The sequence below is a fragment of the Paramisgurnus dabryanus genome, chromosome 24, assembly GCF_030506205.2.
Source record: "Paramisgurnus dabryanus chromosome 24, PD_genome_1.1, whole genome shotgun sequence".
Classification (NCBI taxonomy): Eukaryota; Metazoa; Chordata; class Actinopteri; order Cypriniformes; family Cobitidae; genus Paramisgurnus; species Paramisgurnus dabryanus.
Window position 1 is genome coordinate 961,403 of NC_133360.1, and position 21,086 is coordinate 982,488.

Consider the following 21,086-nt stretch of genomic DNA (forward strand, 5'->3'; position numbering starts at 1 on the left):
TCAAATTCTTTACTAAATAAGTTTGGTGTTACAGTCCCATTGTTTTTTCAGGATTCAGACAGAAATAGGTCAAGCGAGTTCATGTGTGTGCGTTCACGCAAGTGGTTGCAGTAGGTGGGGTTAAACACATTTTTAGATATTTTCTGTCGCATTAAAAACAGTGTTTAGTTCTTCAGACACACTGCTGCAGAATATGATTGCTGTAATAGTTTTACTGCATTTATGTATGTGCCATTTGGATGGTAAGTGATTGTTAAAGTTTTTTTTACACATTCTTGCAGTAGAGACATGACAGCTTATACGTATGATTTGCAATGGCTAAATTCCCTGATACATTTAAATCAAATTTGTTATTATAATGTGGATTAAATCAGTTTATGTTTTTTTCCGGATCTATCTGCGTTTTTCTGAACCTTACAAATGTAATGTAATCTTCAGTGATTAGGGTTATGTGCCATTTGGAAAACTATAGTGATGGTTTAATAAACTCTAACAGCTTCTCTAAAGTCAGTAATGTTCATGTTCTTCAGTTGTGTTTGGTGATGAAGTAAAGTCGGTGATGGAGGGAGATTCTGTTACTCTTCATACTAATCTTACTGAACTACAGGAGGACGATGAGATTGAGTGGCTCTTTGGTGTTGAGAGTCCAGATGAGATGATAGCTGAATATAATAGAGAAGCAAACACAACATCATTTAATGATGAGAGATTCAAGAATCATTTATATGTGAATCATCAGACTGGAGATCTCATCATCACAAACATCACAAACAAACACACTGGACTTTATAAAGTAAAGATCATCACAAATACTGTGATCTTTAAACAATTCAGTGTTACTGTCTATGGTGAGTTGAGAAACACAGCGGTTTTCTTCAAGTTTCAAATATTTATCATAATATAAAAAAGCAAAAAAGCAAAAGAAAAGAAAAGAAAAGAAAAGAAAAGAAAAGAAAAGAAAAGAAATGATCATGCAATGTAATGAGGGATTAAAAGTTGTGACATTATCTTCTCTGCATGAGGATACAAGCCCAATGATCAAAATGCTTTATAAATGTTTTTCAGCTCGTCTGCCGGTTCCTGTCATTAGCAGTAACTCATCACAATGTTCTTCATCATCATCATCATGTGTGTTGTTGTGTTCAGTGTTGAATGTGAGAGATGCGAGTCTGTCCTGGTATAAAGGAAACAGTTTATTGTCCATAATCAGTGTGTCTGATCTCAACATCAGACTCTCTCTTCATCTGGAGGTTGAATATCAGGATACAAACACATACAGATGTGTACTCAACAATACCATCACAAAACAAACTCAACATCTCAACATCAAGAATCTCTGTCAGACGTGTTCAGGTGAGTCTTGACTTCAGGTGACATGCCATTACTATTATTATTATTATTCATTAACTATAAACAATGAAATAAAGAATTATAAACAATGAAATAAAGAATATATATATATACCAATCAGCGACACTTTCGCCGGTTCACAGCTTTTCCTTCCTTGGAGCACTTTTGATAGATGTTACAGACTGGGAACACTGCATAAGAGCTGCAGTTTTAGATGACTCTGAGCCCTCTTCTCGGACAGCACACCAAATATGCTTTATCTCATTCCCTATCGATTAAATGTTAATGCAAACTCATGAAGTGAAGTTTGTGATGGCTAGAAGACTGGGTCAGAGCATCTCCAAAACTGCAGATCTTGTGTGTTCCCGGTGAATGCTGCTGGTTCTGATAGAAAGGTCTTGTGAAGTCAGTGCCATGATGAGTCAGGGCTGGTTTGGTGAATAAAGGGGACCTACACAATATTAGGCAGTTAGTCATAATGTTATGCCTGTCTATATATATATATATATATATATATATATATATACACGAGTTCTGAGTTGAGTTCACTGTTGTTGTTTGTTTGTGTTTAGCTTATGTGTTTCTCTGTTCTATAGTCTATTTACATTATTCATGTTTGTGAATACTGCTTTATCCATGTCTATATAATTCAGATATTGTTATATATCATCCTAAAGTGGTTTATATTTATTAACATTTAACTACCATAATACATGTATACAAAATGTACAGTCACATGATAAATCAAAAATACTGACCATTATTATGGCATCATATTAATGCTGTAAACATCCATTAAATTTAAAATCTAACCTAATGTAATCCCATAAATGCAATAATACATGAAAATGTCAAGGAACATTAGTTTTTAAATGAAATATATAAATGAAAAATTATGCATATTGTTTTTACCATGAAGTTCCAAAAACCTTGCAGTTGATAAGTTAAGAAAAAAATTATTCTGATATTCTGTAAGTACATTGCTGAATATAATATTGATCTTAATTGTAAATGATATGATCATAATTACTACCATTAACATAAAATATTCTCCACATAAAATACAGTTTAGTTTATTTTTCTGTTTAAATTAAGTACATTTTAACAGTGCTGACTCTCTGCATTACAGATACACTTCTGATCATTCTGATCTGTTGTGGTGTTGGAAGTCTGATGATTGTAGCTGGAGTTCTGTTCTTGATCTACAGAAAACACAAACAAAGAAATCAAGAAGGCAAGTGATGTGTATTATACTGCCATACAAAGGCAAAGTGCAGTTACTACACAAAAAACTGAGAAAAAGCCCTTAAAGTTTTTAAACCAACAAGTCAAACGTGTTACTGCAATTTTGACAACAAGAGACTTTTTGTCACAAAGCTCATTTTAAGCCTTAATTAAATGTTGACCAAATATGTAGTTACTGTTCTTTGCTTTTGAATAAGGTGTCATGTATTATATAGTATACTTAAAGAAACATCTTTATCTGCTTAAATTGTTATTGCAGAAACAGTTCAGACCGATGAAGTGGAAATCACTTATGCAGAGCCAACCTTCTCTAAAAGAGCAGCACATAAACGGGTGAGATCATTCATTATTGTGTCTTATTACACAGCTCTCTGTAATGCTTGATTCTGATTGGTCAGTTGAGACATTTGCAGGTTCGTTGTTTTCAAATAATAACCGCTCCAAAGTAATAACGCATAGCCGGTACTACTTGTACGATTAAAATCGCTCCACGCCAATAAAGATCAATAAAGATTACTGTTTGGCGCCATCTTGTGACAAACACTGGACAACCACAATTAAGAATGGAAAATTTTGACATTAATTTGAACATGTACGGAAAAAACAAAACATTTAAACAGTGGATAGAAGAACAAACAACAACAAGACACAGAGAGCTTACTGAGACTGAACATGACAAAATAGAGCATGACAGCTACGAAGCCAACACACAAAAAAATACAGAATGGGCATTAAAACTTCTCAAAGACTGGCTAAAAGAGAAAAAAATGGAGACAGACAAGTATGAAGCAGAGGATCTTAATAAGGTATTACGGTCATTTTATGCATCTGTGCAAAGTTTCGCGGAAGGATAAAAATGTTAATTTAAAACAAATACGCCAATAAAATGTTTCAAATTCATATTCATGTCCGTTTTTTTCTTCTTATGTGACAAGTAGCCGTGTAATAAGCGGGATAATGTAGAGACAGCCGGTAGTTATTGGGAAAATAAGCCCCTTCAGTGTGATACAAGACCCTTCGCTTCGCGTCGGGTCCTGATCACACTGTCGGGGCTTATTTCCCGATAACTACCGGCTGCCTCTACATTATCCCTTACTTGTGTTTTATTGTACTGTACAGTAAGTGTGTGTACTGTATGATCCATCACACACAATGTCATATTAAGAGCCCCAGTTTTCTAATATAAGAATTATAAATAACTTGTGCATGTTTGATTAAATACACCTGACGCATACATCTAACATAAAACCTGCGTGAAATATAATGAGCCTCTAATCTTCTTTTATTCCTTAAAAATCATTACATTACACATGGCTTCCTCCCTCTAACCTCCTTATCCTCTTTGGACTCCCCACCCTTGTCAGACTTTGCCCCTTTCTGCAATGCCTTCCCCCAGGTCTTCCACAAGACCCCCCCGAACTCCCCCTGTTTCACCCAGAAAGTCCAGGACTAAGAACTCACCTCCACCATCTTCCATGAATTCTTTTGGTCCCCCCCCATTTGTAATTTTTATTATTTAATCCCAACCCGTTTGTTATTTATGCTTGTCTGGCTTTGTTGTTATTTGTAATGTTTTCTTGGGTCTTGTCTGTCTGTCAGTCGGTTATGTCCAGGGTTTAGTGTTCCCCCTGAGGAGCGTCTGGTAGCCGCCACTTAAGGGGGGGGTACTGTCAGGATCCTGTCAGAATCTTGTCTTGAATTATATCTAGTCTTTGTGGCAGGGTTCTGGCAGTACCATGTTTTATGTGGGAGATGCGTGGTTTTAGTATTGATTTATTCTGAACACGCATTTCCCAGGTCTTGTCACTTTTCCCCCAATTGGCGCGTTGCTATTTTGAGGCAACTAAAATAGACTACGCCATTGACCAACAAAATATGTGGCGCAATATGGCGCAATATGTTTTATGTTATTTAAAGAGCGCATTAGTAATATGCGCCTATAAACGGGAGGACAACGCGGATTTGCTTATCACAAAGTACATGAATGCGCAGCATCACAAAATGTTTTTAAATATGAAAGATTAAAGGATTGAATGTAAAAGATTATTATTGAGTCTCTTGGACATAAATGAAGATCGATTATGAGACGTTAGAAGGCGCAAAGAGCTGCTTCACCCTGTAGCCTGGTAAGTAAATAAATGCTTTGCTTTAAACAAATGCATCTGTTTTTAAAAAAAATTTTTAATGCTACCTCACGGATTTATTGTATATGATGTACCTGTACCTGTGGATATGGTGAGATGAGAAACATTTTTAAGTAATTCTTAAAAAAACTCTTTGCTAAAAAAACTCTTTGCTAAAAAAATGCTGTCCAAAGTGCTGAAACGCGCAGAGAGCCGTTTGTAAATTCTTTATCTCCTGTTTGTTACAAATAAAGTATTTTTAGAGTACAAACCTTATCTTACATACTTGTAAATTAGTTTTTGATGATATTGGATAGCCATACATTTAAAGCAATTACAAGCCTGCCTTTTTACTTCCATGACTAAAAGAAAACGGGTTTTAAAGGTTTTAATAAAAAAATAACAATTTCAATACAAGTGAAAAACAACACAATTATTTAACATTAATCTTAAACTGGGGATCTTCTTCCTCCGCTTAGTTTTTCAGTTTATAAAGTTCGTCATCTAAATAGGGATTAGACATAGCGCCAGCGCAACTGGTTTTTAAAGAGGATGAGAGCTGAGACTCTCATTGGTTTATTGCACGTTACGCCCAAAATACTCCCATTACAATTGGACCAACCCTTTTCGACCATGCGCTCGGCGCACAAACCATTTTTCCCGTCGTTAAATTAGCAAAAGTGGATTCGGACACGCCCATTTAGACGTTGCGCTGTGCGCTTTAGACAATGCGCTTAGATTGTTAAAATAGGGCCCTATCCCCGGATTTCCACCGACTGCGGAACGGCTGCGGATCCATTGCGGAACGGCGGCGGAGTCAATCGGTTTCCATTCAAGTCAATGTGTGTATTTCCACTGACTGCGCTCCGAATCCGTCACAGCTCCGGCCATCCGCAGCCCTCCGGCACAAATACGCAGAGCTTCTATTTTTGACGGATGCCGGACAGCTCCGCAGGGCGGAGCCATGACTTTATCGCGTGATCATACCTGAATTCACGAGAACTCGTGTTTTTTTATTAAATCTTTGCAATACAAACATTACAAACACACACAAATAAAGTCATTAATACAGAAACAACAAATAATAGACAGGAACAGAGCCAGGGGAGTTTCAAATAAATACATTAAAGATAAAGCATATATAAATGTTTTAGCAGCCTTCTTATTTTTTGAATTTTGGATGGATTTGATGTACTGCTCTGTCTATGCGAGATCTCGTGTTGTGATCTGGGCTGGTTTGTAAAAACGTCATAATTCAACGGCATAATGGGCAGAGACAGAAGGTATCGCGCGATCATCACGTGAATTTGCGAGACCTTGTCACTTCAGCACGCAGCCGCTCTGCAACAAAAACGGAACTGGTGGGTATTGGCGGACGGCAGAGTGCGGAGACGTAACGCAGCGGAGCTGATCTGCAGCTGCTCCGCAGTCGGTGGAAATCCGGGGTATGTGTTTGATGTTCTTCACTTGTGCGTTTGTCCTTCTACAGTGGCGGTTCTAGACAAATTTCACTAGGGGGGCCAAGGAGGGGCCAGTGTTTTACCAGAGGGGCACATAAAAAAATGGCAAGAAATTATATTTAAAGATTATAGGGGTGGTTACACGAATTAGTTTAAGACAGGACTAGGCCTTAGTTTAATTAGGAAATATAACTAGTTTTAACAAACATGCCTTACTAAATACATTACTTGTGTGCATTTTGAAGCAAAACAAAGGGCACTGGTGTATTTTAAGATATGTTTGGAGAGCTCTTACATTAATTTTAGTCTAGGACTAGTCTAATCCCTTTCCGGGAAACTGCCCCGTAAACTTTATTTTACTTTACAATCATATAAATATTTATTTAATACAAGAGTGAGTACAGGTGCAAAAGGGGAGCTTGGCTCTTTTCTAAAGCCCCCCAACCGAAAATCATGGGAGCCTACTCAATAAACTTTATGAAATGCAAACTTTAATAATGACAAACGTTTGTTTTAGTTTACATATAAACACACATTGCTAGACAGTTAGGGACCACAATCTAATCAGTATTTAAAATAATATTTATTTTAAATTGTAAATTTTTTTATATGTAACATTTAATTATATTCCTCCAATTTTATGCACGTATATGTAAGAGCATAATTACAGCGCTTATTACAATGTGTAAACTTTAAAAAGTTAGCGAGATGTTGGTTTTGCCGGTTGTTGATGAGTAACAGCTGTGAATGATCACAACGCGCTTAAGCAGCTACGTCACAGGAGAGCAAGTGAACAGTGTCCCAATGTCAAGTCAGCTAGAGTCCTTACCAGTTCCCAAACCTGCATACACATTCTCAACATCAGGAGATTGGGAACGAATTGAGACACTCGCCTAGCAGCACCCGCAGCAAACGCAGGCGGCTACAGTGACTGGGTGCGCCGCTCTAATTTGCCCGTGTAGAACGTTGCGTCGCATTAGTTCCGCTTTTGGCGCTCGCGTGTAAAATCAAAATAAATTTATACTTTTTTTATTTGGTCAGCACGGAGTGGCCACAGGGGTGGCCAGGGACATTTCTACAGAGGCACGGGCCACCCTTGGCCTCCGTGTAGAACCGCCACTGTCCTTCTACCTGTGAGTCGTGTGATCTATTAACACCTAGTTTTGTACTGTTGTGTGTTCAAGTTTAGTGTTTTATTTTGTGCCAAGTTTAGTGGTTTATCTGTCTTAGTCTTGTTGCCCTGTTTAATAGACCTGTTTGAGTCGTGACTCACTCGGATCTTTCACCCGGATCTTTAAATTAACTCATGACTCGCGAGTCTCTAGTATCATTAACCCGGATCAGTTGAGTCCTACTACAATTCAATGTAAAACCATAAACAGTGCCACCACACACATAAACCTCTTTCAGCATTATTAATGAGACTTCGCTCGCTCTACAGATCCACTCGTAACTGGCTGATCTGCGCGAGAACTGACCCGAGATTATCACTCAGAGCCGGGAAACATTGCAAACTCGAGAGACCTGCTGATCCGCGCGAGCCGCAAACTGACCTGAGATTCTCACTCCGAGCCGGAAACAATGCGGACTCCAGAAACATGTGAATCTGATTTGACTCGAGAATCTTTCAACTCGTAACCGGCTGATCCGTAACCGGCTGATCCGCGCGAACTGTCTCTCAAATCAGAGCCGGAAACACTGCAGATTCGCAGATCTGCCGGAAACATTGCAGACTCAAGACTCTCCGGCTCGGGGGCTACATAATCAGGACACCGTTTTTTCTATATTTTCTCCATATTATTATGCTATTATTATTAGGCCTATTTTTAAATGGTCGACCATACACAGCAAACCTAAAACCTATAAGCATGTTTTTCAGAAGTGAAAGGCTTTTGTTGTGGATTTGCTTTTGAGAAGACTTTACTCGCTCTACAGATCCACTAACCGGCTACGGCTGATCCACGCAGATCAGCCGGTTAGTGGATCTGTAGAGCGAGAGAAGTCTCATGAGTCCCATGGTCTACGAGTCTGCAATGTTTCTGGCTCTGAGAATCTTGAGTCACGTGTATCAGCCGGTTACAAATGGGTCTGTACTGAGTTTCCTTAGCGATTTAGCAATACTGACTCAAGTGACTCAAGTGACTCACACAACCCGGATCACTTTAGTGACACTTTAGTAACTAACAATAACCCAGATCCCTAAAAGGAATCGAGTTTGCCAGGCCTACTGTTTAATGTTGTTTGCCCCCACGTGGGCCTTTGTTTTCTTGTTCTGAATATTAAAGTGTCTCTTATTTAACCCCTCATCATCTGCGTTTGGGTTCTTGTCCTGAAATTCCTGACACTTTGTTTATTCCAATGCTAGTGTTCTGTATTTGGTTGCTAGGGGCGTAGCTTAGTAACTCAATATGGATCTGATGGATTTGAGCCATCTTTCATGGGACTATGACAAAGCGTGCGTGATAAGTTACGTGCCGAAAAAAGCGTCCGGATGTAAGAAGCAGCATAAATGCAAGCACCACTAATTAATTGTTTAACAGAATTTGTCAAGTGTGCATGTGCCATTATGACTAATGTGTCTGTCCATATCTTGTGTACAGAAATAATGTTTACAAATCTTTATTTATTTGAGGTAACATAATACATTTTATCATTTTTTTAAGGATATCAGGCAGCACATTTTAAAATGATAAAGCCAATGTACAGTGATGATGGCTGTAGATCTATATATTGTTTACCAGAGAGAGTGACAGAATAAAGGCTCATTTACATTATTTTATCAAATGGCAACAAACTCATTTGTCATTATATCCTATGACTGCTTTTTATCTATAGGGCCTACAGAGATCTTCAGCAGAGGATGATGTGGTGTATGCTGGAGTAATGAGACCATGAACAAACTCATTGTGTCAGATTCCTAATGATGAATATTCTGATGACAGTAACTACTGTTCTTAAATTATACTTTTATATGTGTTGTGACATTTTGATATTTACACTCACCCAAAAGATTATTCGGAACACTTGTTCAGTTTCTTATTAATGCAATTATCTAATCAACCAATCACATGGCAGTTGCTTCAATGCATTTAGGGGTGTGGTTCTGGTCAAGACAATCTCCTGAACTCCAAACTGAATGTCAGAATTGGAAAGAAAGGTGATTTAAGCAATTTTGAGCGTGGCATGGTTCTTGGTGCCACACAGGCTGGTCTGAGTATTTCACAATCACAATCTGTTACTGGGATTTTCACGCACAACCATTTCTAGTGTTTACAAAGAATGGTGTGAAAAGGGAAAAACATCCAGTATGTGGCAGTCCTGTGGGTGAAAATGCCTTGATGATGCTAGAGGTCAGAGGAGAATGAGCTGATTGATTCAAGCTGATAGAAGAGCAACTCTGACTGAAATAATCACTCGTTACAATCGAGGTATGCAGCAAAGCATTTGTGAAGCCACAACACGCACAACCTTGAGGCGGATGGACTACAACAGCAGAAGACCCCACCGGGTACCACTCATCTCCACTACAAATGGGAAAAAGAGGTTACAATTTGCACGAGCGAAAGGGGGTTAAAAGCAGTATTAGTATGGTGTTCCTAATAATCCTTTAGGTGAGTGTAGATGTTTTATTCCTGTACCTGTATGTCAATTCTGGCAAATCTAAAAAATTTGACTGTGTACTATACAGTGTAGGCTACTATAGCCTACTGTGCTATGAAATAGATTTTTACCATCTGAATGTACTTTCATGGATTAAAGTTAAAAAATTCTTCTGACTTAATTTTTTTCAGGCCAAATTGTATTCCTTTAACTGACACTTTATATAAAAAGGCAGAACTTTTATTTATTTTGCGATTAATGCCATATGGGTTGCCAACTGTCACTATGAAATATACAGGACATAAGGTGGGCATAACGCAGCAGTGTGAGTTAGGTTTTGTGTGAATATACAGTGTATTGTTTTAAGCCATTTGTCAAAATGATAGCTAATCCCCTAATATATAACTCTTATGCCTACAACATATGTTTTTAATAGTTTGTTAATTTACAGCTTTACTTTTAACACAGTCCTTAAATTGAACTATTACTTTTAATATCTGTCTTAAACAAAACACTTGTGATTCCTGCACTAAGGGTTTAAAACGTCATCCCATCATCTACTTGTGACAAACTAAAAAAGTAGATTCTATAAGATGTAGTTTGCCTGGGCAATTAAGATTAAGGTGAAGCTAAATAAATCGCTAAGAAAATATGAATATCACCATCTTTAATTAATCTTTTTATTCATTATTTATTAATTGTAAATCTTATTAATTTTAGCATTTACTAATACCTTTTTAATCAAGTTGAAACTGTTAACAATGAAAAATATAGAGTATATAAGCATTTATTAATGCTTGTTTGTTAATGTTATATAATGCATTTACTAATGTGAACAAATACAACGTTTTGAAAAGTGTTACAGAAATGTGTATATTATAATATTCAGTGAACATAAATGAATAATCCAGGGTATGTTCTTTTCACAAAGCAGCTCATAGCTCTAATACAATAACGTTATGTATGAATATAAACCCTGAACGAGCAACTTGAGATCAACTAGTGTACAATTCACACAGGGTGCCTGTAACAATAATGACAGGTGTAAATTGAATGACTGTAGCTTCATCAACAAAGTATTATTTTAGAGGCAGTCAGGCCCGGAGTGGGTAATCGGGAGAACCAGGAGAATTCCCGGTGGGCCGCTTCACTTTTGGGCCGGTCGAGTTTTTTTTTTTTTACATTTGTCACGTTAGTGAGTCTATCTTCTCTTAAAAAACACTTCACACATTTCGCATTGACACTGCAGCGCGCAGCCTCTGCATGGGTTGTACCCACTGATCTATATAAATGACTGGATTGCGCATAGAACGCTTGACGTAACCGAGTGAGGTGAAGCCAGCGCAGAGTTCGAGCCGCCATCTTGGTATACTCAACCGGCAGAGAGCGCCATTGACTTCCATTCAAAATCATGATCAAAATGTACCCCCTTTACAGCGTATCAGTTACATAAGGTAAATTTTTAGGATATGTGTACGTTAATTATTTGTTAATTCTGGTGTTATTTGCAATGTTTATGTTTTAATCGGGCAGGATAATGGATTTATAAAAAACCGTTAAGGTGAGTGTGTCTGTTGCATTTGTTAAAGGACAAGTTCGGTATTTTAGACTTAAAGCCCTGTTTTCAGATTGTTTATGGTGAAATAGAATGGTTTTGACTGAAATTTCGACATTTTCGGCTGCCCTGGGAATTTTCGCGTGTTTGTGTTTCAGCTCAGACCTCTACAATGGCTGCATAGGTGCACTGGAACAATCCTTCCTAAAATGCATTAAACTTTCGTTTACAAATACGTGAAACTCACCGAGTGGTCAGGGGTGTTCACTGATATGCTCACACAAAAATCGCTGCAAAAGATGCTTTCCAACAGCTGTTTTAGCATTCGTTGTTAACTTGTGGACCTATTTCCCCAAACGCCTCACACCCGTACATTCTTCCGCTTAGAGCTTGAATAATAAACACTCCAGCCCAGGTGGTGGCGCTAATCCGCCTTTGCCAATTGCAAGAATAGAAACAAAGTTCCCGGCGCGGAGTAATACCGTACCTCACAGGACGTCTAATACAGTCAATGGAGTTGGTAAAAACTACGATAAAACCTGTTGGAATGCGTCTTTTGGAGCGATTTTTGTGTGAGCATACCAGTGAACACCCCTGACCACTCGGTGAGTTTCACGTCTTTGTAAATGAAAGTTTAATATGCATTTTAGGAAGGATTGTTCCAGTGCACCTATGCAGCCATTGTAGAGGTCTGAGCTGAAACACAAACACGCGAAAATTCTCAGGGCAGCCGAAAATGTCGAAATTTCAGTCAAAACCATTATATTTGACCATAAACAATCTGAAAACAGGGCTTTAAGTCTAAAATACCGAACTTGTCCTTTAATGACACGGGTATAAATAAAGCTTTGTTTGACATTCAGCTACACTGTGACGGTCAGCGTTATTTCTCTAAATAAGTTTAGGTAACATGTAAGTTTAGATAACATAATTACAAAACTAGCAAATTATTGCATGCACATACGGTACAAAGCATGATTATTTATTTAGATTTCAGAATGAGCACGTTTATTGTCATTAATACTAAATATGCTGCGGTCTGTCTGCTGATCTGATACTGTAATAAAGATGAATGTATAATAACTGTTTAAAACGCAAATTGTACAACTTTCAGTAAATAACTATTTACATGCCTTGGACTTTTGTGTTGTAATAATGTACATGGTAACTTCACATATAAAAACGAAGACGAGTAAAGTGATGTTTTATCATTAAAATCTGATAACGTCCATTGATTTAATAGAACGTTTGGGTATACCAACATGGCGGCGCGGTGGCTTCACAAGTGTGACGTCATGTTCAATCCAGTCATTTATATAGATCAGTGGTTGTACCATGTGAAGGAGTTTTCCCCTCCCCTCCCATAGAGTTGGTTCGGTCCATAGCACGTCAAGAAAACTTTTCTCCGGTAGGCTGGGCCGGCCCTACCGTAATAATACGCGTCTGAGAGGAGGAGGGCGTAAAAAACAGGTTGAAGAAAAAATCCATTAGAGGATGATGCTGCCAAATGTGCCAAACGTACATATTTATTTTCAAGAGGACAACAACATGTAACTTAAAGAGAAAAAAGCTTAGTAACCTTGTAATGATTAGCATTAGCAACGTAATTATTCGGCTAATACCGTTGTCAAACTATTTACAAGCCAACATTTTTTTTTTAGTTAAAATATTAGCCTTTTGTGTATACATGGCGATTCATAGACTTTGCAAATATTATGCAAGCAGCTTCTGAGCAGTTCCCCGCTGAAAATGAGGAGGCCATGAGAAAACAATATGAATTAAAGTTATGTAACAATCAGGTTGTGTTAACGCCTTTTGTGTCCCCAGTCAAAAATGACCAGCCGAAAAAAAGCTTATAAATCACTTGTTATGCTATATATTTACCCAATATTGGATTCAATAGTTTTGCTAAATTGTTTTCTTTTTTAAATAGGACTGGGTTTTATGTTTCTATTTGCACCTGATTAATCATAGGCCTCATAGCATTAGCAATGCTAATAATTTATCATCCTTTTCTTGTGGAATAGACTCCTAAAAGGGCTGGATTATTTTTGACCCATAATGTGTAAATATTGGACAGAACACGCTGCTGGGTTAAAATTGACCCAATGCTGGGATGTTTTAACCCAACTGCTGGGTTATTATAATCCATGGTTGCATAACAACAATCCAACATTGGGTTATTTTAAACCCAGCATGTGTTCTGTCCAATATTTACCCATTATGGGTAAAAAAATAACACAGCCTTTTTTTAGAGTGTAGAGGAATATTTTTGTTAACTTCTCATCTTAAGTGAAATATTATTTAACTTTTACCTTATTTGTTTGACCATGATATTAATAGAAACTATAGTAAGAGCTGAACTGTTGCTTTATTTATCCAATTTGAAAAAAAGTGCTAATTTGGAATAACACTTTGGAAAAAGTGGGCCGGTCTTGGGTACGAAACTCCCGGGCTGAAAAGTGGCCCCACTCAGGTGTTGTGCCGAATTCTGTGACCTATCGAATTCTGTGACCAGAGGTCGCTGTTTAGCAATTTTTTCACGCGAGACCGCGCCGGGCGCCCGTGCACATTATCGTGAGCGCGGCAAAGGAGTTTCTAACGATATACGCGACCGCCCACTGAGCGATGACGTCATTTACCCTTGCTCGCCCAAGTCTATCGTATGAATAAAGCAGTCAGACTTCGTGAGAAACGAACGCGACGATTAAAATAACGCGAAATAGGTTCTAAAATACCAGAACATCACAAATGTTTTGTTTTTACTTGGGGCTGTTGCCATTTAATGTTACACACACAATTTGGTGGAGAGTAACATCTTACCGAAATCTGTGACCTGCCTCTGTTTCATTCAGAATTGTAATAATGTTACACAAATTCACTCTGGTTGTGTTTAATCTCATCTTTAATATATCTTCAAATGCATTTTGACCTGATGTTAACACTTACACAATGAAACAGAGAGAGGTCACAGATTTCGGTAGGCTGTTGTTACTGTCCATCAGATTGTGTGACCCTGCTGTATGTGTGTGAGTGTTAACATCAGGTCAAAATGCATTTGATGATATATTACAGATGAGATTAGACATCACCTGACTGAATTTGAGTAACATTATTGCAATTCTGAATGAAACAGAGAGAGGTCACAGATTTCGGTAGGCTGTTGTTACTGTCCGTCAGATTGTGTGACCCTGCTGTATGTGTGTAAGTGTTACCATCAGGTCAAAATGCATTTGATAATATATTACAGATGAGATTAGACATCACTAGACTGAATTTCTGTAACATTATTGCAATTCTGAATGAAACAGAGGCAGGTCACAGATTTCGGTAAGCTGTTTTTACTGTCTACCAGATTGTGTGACCCTGCTGTATGTGTGTAAATGTTAACATCAGGTCAAAATGCATTTGATGATATATTACAGATGAGATTAGACATCACCAGACTGAATTTGGGTAACATTATTGCAATTCTGAATGAAACAGAGAGAGGTCACAGATTTCGGTAGGCTGTTGTTACTGTCCATCAGATTGTGTGACCCTGCTGTATGTGTGTAAGTGTTACCATCAGGTCAAAATGCATTTGATGATATATTACAGATGAGATTAAACATCACCAGACTGAATTTGGGTAACATTATTGCAATTCTGAATGAAACAGAGAGAGGTCACAGATTTCGGTAAGCTGTTATTACTGTCTACCAGATTGTGTGACCCTGCTGTATGTGTGTTAGTGTTAACATCAGGTCAAAATGCATTTGATGATATATTACAGATGAGATTAGACATCACCAGACTGAATTTGGGAAACATTATTACAATTCTGAATGAAACAGCTGAGGTCACAGATTTCGGTAAGCTGTTACTCTCTACCAGATTGTGTGTGTAACATTAAATGGCAACAGCCCTAAGTAAAAACAAAACATTTGTGATGTTCTGGTATTTTAGAACCTATTTCGCGTTATTTTAATCGTCGCGTTTGTTTCTCACGAAGTCTGACTGCTTTATTCATACGATAGACTAGAGCGAGGGTAAATGATGTCATCGCTCAGTGGGCGGTCGCGTATATCGTTAGAAACTCCCTTGCCGCGCTCACGATAATGTGCACGGGCGCCCGGCGCGGTCTCGCGTGAAAAAATTGCTAAACAGCGACCTCTGGTCACAGAATTCGATAGGTCACAGAATTCGGCACAACACCGGCCCTGGAGGCAGTGCTGAAGTGCTATTTTATGTGCAATGTTATGCACTTATAACCAACGCATTGAAGATAAACAGACAGTGATGAAATAAGGATAATAAACAATAATGTATATATCTTAGTAAAGGTATAAAAGTGATTTAGTCAAGAGCAGTGAGAGATAAATTGTTTGATTAACATTAGTGACAGATAGGAGCAAAATTAGGTAACTTCCCCTTAAAGACAAAATTCCGTATTAAAAATAACGCTACTGTTACACTGGTTTTCTCTTTTTGCTGTTTATCTTCCCTTAATGCAGGGTTTACACCAGACGCAGTAGACGCGGCAAGCGCGAGTGATGTACATGTCAATGCAAAGACGCGATCATGGTGCATTCCCCAAAACGCACTATTCGCGTGTAATTGGACATTTGAACATTTGAGTTCACTCGATTCATTCGAGCGTGAAAGCTGCACGTGAAATTCTTGTCATTCAAGACATTCAAGCGGAAATTTCCGTCATGGGAGGGGCTTCAGCAACTTCGCCGAGACTCTGCCGGTCCTGATTGGTTAACGTGGCGAGGAATTCCGTCAAAGTTCAGATTTTTCAACTCGCGTGTTTCCCACGCTGGAACTGTCAGGCAGAAAACACAGACGATCCCAGTGCGGATAACAGAAAGTTTATTTAAATAATAATGTATGCAAAACAGACAGTGGCACGTCTGGGCACAATAGCCACACCACTGGAGGTGGGGAGCACACACAGGCACTGGGGCGATGAACCACACGCGTTCGGGCTCCGGCCAGACAATCGAACGGTGGGAGAGAGTATTTGTGTGTCAATAATCCACTACACACTAGGAGATCCGTAGTCAACCCGGCAACAGGCACTCGAGGCAGATGGGAAGGCGAGATCCTGCGGTGGGCAGAGAGAGAGAGAGAGAGAGCGTTAGTGGTGCTGACGGGAGAAGTTGGACAGCTCCAGAGGTGAAGGACCGCCCTGCTGGACAGCGGCAATGCTGCAGGTGATAATAGCAGTCTTAATAGCAGGCAGAAGATGTTTAGTAGTCCTAATATAAACAGATGACAATGTCCTTGGAACCGGCCGCAATCACAGAGTAACAAACGTAAATCCTGGACAGCAGAGAGCACAGATTTAGGGTAGGAAATAATTAAATAAAGACTAGAATTATCTAAGGACACAACAAGACAGGACTAGAAACTAACAACGCTAGTAGCTGGCGAGAACATACACTGAGTGCGTTTACATGCACAGTCTTACGCCGATTATGCTTAATAAACTGATAACACATGGGGTCATGTAAACGCGTAAAATCGGTTTTCTTTAATCGGGGAAAGCCCATAAACGGCGTAAGCAAAAACCGATCGGCACAGGTAGTTTTTTGCTCATTACGCCGATTTCGCGTGGCATGTAAACACCTTATGCGCACATGGACAAAACCGTGGAAAGCCGGTTGTCACCGCGTATGAAAGATAAACGTCACACGCGGAAGTAAGCGCAAAGTAACCGCAAAGTAACCCATAAAAGTCTCCGCTCGACTAAAGCAGCTGGCAGAGAAACTGTTAAAATAGCAGCTCATGTTACATTTACAGGTTCTGCAGACACGAGAAGAGATGCAACATTACAGCTTAAGACAGATATGCCATTGACTTTTTGAACGACTATTGTGTACGATAGGTGGTGACGTCACTGCCTGCGAGAAAACTGATAATTTAGGGATGGCTCCCGCGAAACTGACGTTTCGACACTGTGTCGAGATCCCGAAGCGTAAATGTTTCGAAACACTGCTCCGAAATGTGATTCGAAACACCCATGTCACGTGATGAAGTGACTCGAAACACCAAGCGGTGCATTTCACAAGTATTTCGAAAGGTGGCGTACCTGTCGAATCTGCGTTGAATCTTAAACTGACAGGGTAGGAAACAAATCTGACAATATCTCATAGATGCGTTTTTGGCAAGATCAAATACTATAATTTACTGAAAAGAAGTAATTTTTCCTCATATGTATGTAACACTTACAAAACAATGCATGCCAGCAAAAGTGTCCCTTGTGTGAGAATGTTTTCAATGACTGGAGAAATTATATGTAAAAAAGAAGCTGGTTTATATATTTGAATAAAGATCTTTATATGTAAACAATGTGGCATATTATGGCTTGATATATTTTATGAATCTCTTATTATTTATTTTGTATATCTCTATTCCATTTTTTTTATTAAATAGACCCCAATAGCCTATAGTTATCGACAATTGTGAGCCTAAAAGCTCATGTAGTTGTCAAACAGATGTTAAAACAACAACAAAAAGCATTTTATTATGATGACGTAGCGCATGCATTTCCCGGGCTCGATCCTAAGATCTACGCATGAGAGTTGATAGCACTATCCACTCTCCCATCCTATCACTTGTGTGTCACGCAAACAACATGTGGGATACAATTTGTTAGCGCTCATCTAAAATCTTGTGAAGGCTGCTTCATGTAAAGACATGCAAACGACCGCTAGGTGTCACTGTGGAGGCGGTTTCGGATTGATGTTTCGAAGCCTCGAAACATACGGCACAATTGATTCAACTGTTTCAGTGTTTCAGGAAGCCTCGCTCTGCCCACCACTATGATAATTCTGCAAGTCCCATGTAAACGCAGTTGTCTGCATAGCCGGCTTATTGATTTGCATGTAAACGCATGAAAACAGTTTTCTGTAATAAGCAGATTTTTGATAGTTATCCGCTTATGCTGTGCATGTAAACGTACTCACTGACGAACTTGCAATGAACAAAAAACACACAGGGATTAAATACTAAACCAATTGGCCATCAAATGAACTGCAGGTGTGGAACGCAGGTGAAGAAGATGACACTAATGACACCCATGACAGAGACTTTCCGTGTGTCTCAATCAGCTCCCTTGTTCAGTAGTCAGGGCACTGATCAGGGAGTCGGCCATTTTAAGGGCTGTCTCAATCGCAAAATCAGTTCAGTGCACTGGAACGTTCGTTCCCTAAAAATTCCCACAATGCAACGCAAAAACCAGTGAGCATCGATGCTCCCTATGTTCCCTAACCGGAAATCACGTGACCTTTTCTGAAGCTCGCCAACCGAACATCACGTGATCCAACTCAATAAACTGTATGAAATGTACAGAACTTTTATAAAACAAATGTTTGTTTTAGTTGTAAATATAAACACGCATTGCTACACAGTAAGGGACCACAATCTACTCAATATTTAAAATAGTAATATTTATTTAAAATTGTAAATATATTTATTACATTTAAAATTTTATTAATATGCCTCCAATTTTATGCACAGATATGTAAGAGAATAATGACAGCATTTTTCACAAGTACTGTTTTTAAAATTAAGTCAGAGAGATGTTGGTTTTGCCAGTTGTTGATGAGTAACAGCTGTGAGTGATTAGAACGCGCTTATAGCCACGTGACAGAAAAATAAGTGAACATTGTCCCAATGTGAAGTGAGCTAGGGTCCTTACCAGTGCCCGAACCTGTGTACACGATATACTGATTCACGACCTCGGGAGCTAGGGAACGAATCGAGACACACGGTTTGTGTGTAGCCTATACAAACCTTATGGAGGCATCCTGTAACCAGGAGCTCCCACACTTTGTGTGTGTACTAAAACATCATGGAAGAAATCTTTAACAAGAATCTTCCTACACCATTTTAGGTGTATTATATCCACGATGGAAGTACTCTATAGCCAGAGTGTCTATTGCCAGGCATGACTTTGTAACTTTTGCAACTGTTGATCATTTTAATTAATTGAAATTGAATCATATTCTGTATGATATTCTTTAATTGATGTTTGAAGCTGGAACCTGCCTGGTATAATAAATTGTTACATTTGATTCATTTTAATTCTTCGGAAATTGTATTGATTTATTTTAATTCTTTCAGAAATTATTATTTCCAGTAGATTAGAAGGAGTCTGGTATTACCGCAAAATAAGTATGTCAGGATATGATCACACTGGTGTTTTGATGTTGAATGGAGCATGGGGCACATTCACCAGGACTCTCAGATTTTTGCATGATCGTGACTAAAGTAACTATTTTTATGATCGGAGCAAGCATGGGGCGGCCAGACGTAAAAATATTAGTTTACCCGGCAACCTCTGACTAAGACCAGACTGGCAATTTTGTGTCTGTGAGATGTACGCAACGGCCGGCGTATATCCTGTGCGATATCGGGTCCCTAATGAACGAATAACTAAGACTATGGGAATTTATAACTAATCAAACATATAAATTATGATCAACAGATAATTGGAATAATGCACTAAATTCTTACTATATTAAATTGGAGTCAGATTATAATTTAACCACAGAGGTCAAAGAAACAAATTAAATAAATGGAATTATTCTTCTAGAAGCGCTAAAGGAAAACGAGAACACGAGACCCCTTCACCAGGCCATTGGATACCTTCGTTGGGCCAGTGGGTGGCGTCTTACATTACGAAACAGAGACAATTCTGTTAAAAGCGCCGGGAAAAGACAAAACACGCTGATACCTTCGCCCACGCCATTGGATACCGTCGTTGGGCTGATGGGTGGTTCCTTACAGCTTATAGATAATATAAGAAGAAGAATACAGCAGCTAAGAATAAACCGTACAAGTGAGCGTATAATAATGTAACAAATACAGTAAAGTGCTAAGTTAAGACAAAGTTGTCTGACTCTCCCAGGGATGAAAACCCCCCTAGGAGGAGAACCCTAGGAGGAGGTATGTGAGTGCTTTGTTCTAGACAAACTAACTATTGCGGGATAAACATTTACTGGGCTGCGTTTCCCGATAACGTTGTCTCTTAGCGCGCTACGAAGACTCTTAAGTTAAACCTTAACTACAGGTTTACCTTTTCTAGGCGTGTTTCCCAAACTGTACCTTAGCAGGATTCTTAAGGTATACTTTTTTGATGTACGACGTTACCAGGTGCTGTCCATGGCGATGGTGCTGAATAGGTTAATATCAATTGATCGACAATCAATTGTTCACTTTATGTAATAGGTACTTCTGTAGCTCTTCAGCTATCACATAAGCACGGAGACAGAGCTGTACATGTGTGAACACGATGTTTCTTTAATTAGAGAAACTTCAGCAACATGAAAAAGGCACAACATTACTTCAACTTCTTGGGAACCGCCCTCTTAAGGTGGACGTACTGAATACTCTAACTTATGTGAACCGTCCTCTTAAGGTGGACGTGCTTCATATGTGTATGTGTGAATTATGTAAGACAATCAGTCATATGTGAGGTGTTTGCATCTGCCACTACACTTCGCTGCATTATTAAAGAGAGGTGTTATTTATTAAAGAAACATTTCATATGCAAACCCGCAACTTCATGTCCAAAAGTATCATGCATAAACTGCTCCAATGCATTAAAGGATAATTATATTATATAATTATTATATAATTATTTTATATTAGGGGTTCCCAATAAATGCATTGCACAGGGGAATAAGGTGGGTCGTGCAAGTCACCTGGCTTGGCATTATACTTAAAATATATAAAAACAAATTGTTGTTCATTAGTTCA

General features: G+C 38.7%; 1 protein-coding gene across 1 annotated transcript; it reads left to right on the plus strand.

The window, feature by feature from the left end:
• The first annotated feature begins 559 nt into the window (after positions 1–559).
• Positions 560–9,073, plus strand: LOC135721264 (uncharacterized). The gene is made up of 5 exons (XM_065243457.2): positions 560–848; positions 1,066–1,353; positions 2,480–2,584; positions 2,855–2,928; positions 9,014–9,073. Exons 1-5 carry the CDS (start codon positions 560–562, stop codon positions 9,071–9,073), a joined length of 816 nt encoding a protein of 271 aa, XP_065099529.2.
• The last annotated feature ends 12,013 nt before the right edge of the window (positions 9,074–21,086 follow it).

What these genes read in the sequence shown, in the direction of transcription:
- LOC135721264 (XM_065243457.2), top strand. Translation starts at nt 560, where the DNA reads ATGGAGGGAGATTCTGTTACTCTTCATACTAATCTTACTGAACTACAG. An exon ending in ATTCAGTGTTACTGTCTATG is followed by an intron (nt 849 to 1,065) that starts GTGAGTTGAGAA and finishes AATGTTTTTCAG; the next exon opens with CTCGTCTGCCGGTTCCTGTC. An exon ending in TCTCTGTCAGACGTGTTCAG is followed by an intron (nt 1,354 to 2,479) that starts GTGAGTCTTGAC and finishes TCTGCATTACAG; the next exon opens with ATACACTTCTGATCATTCTG.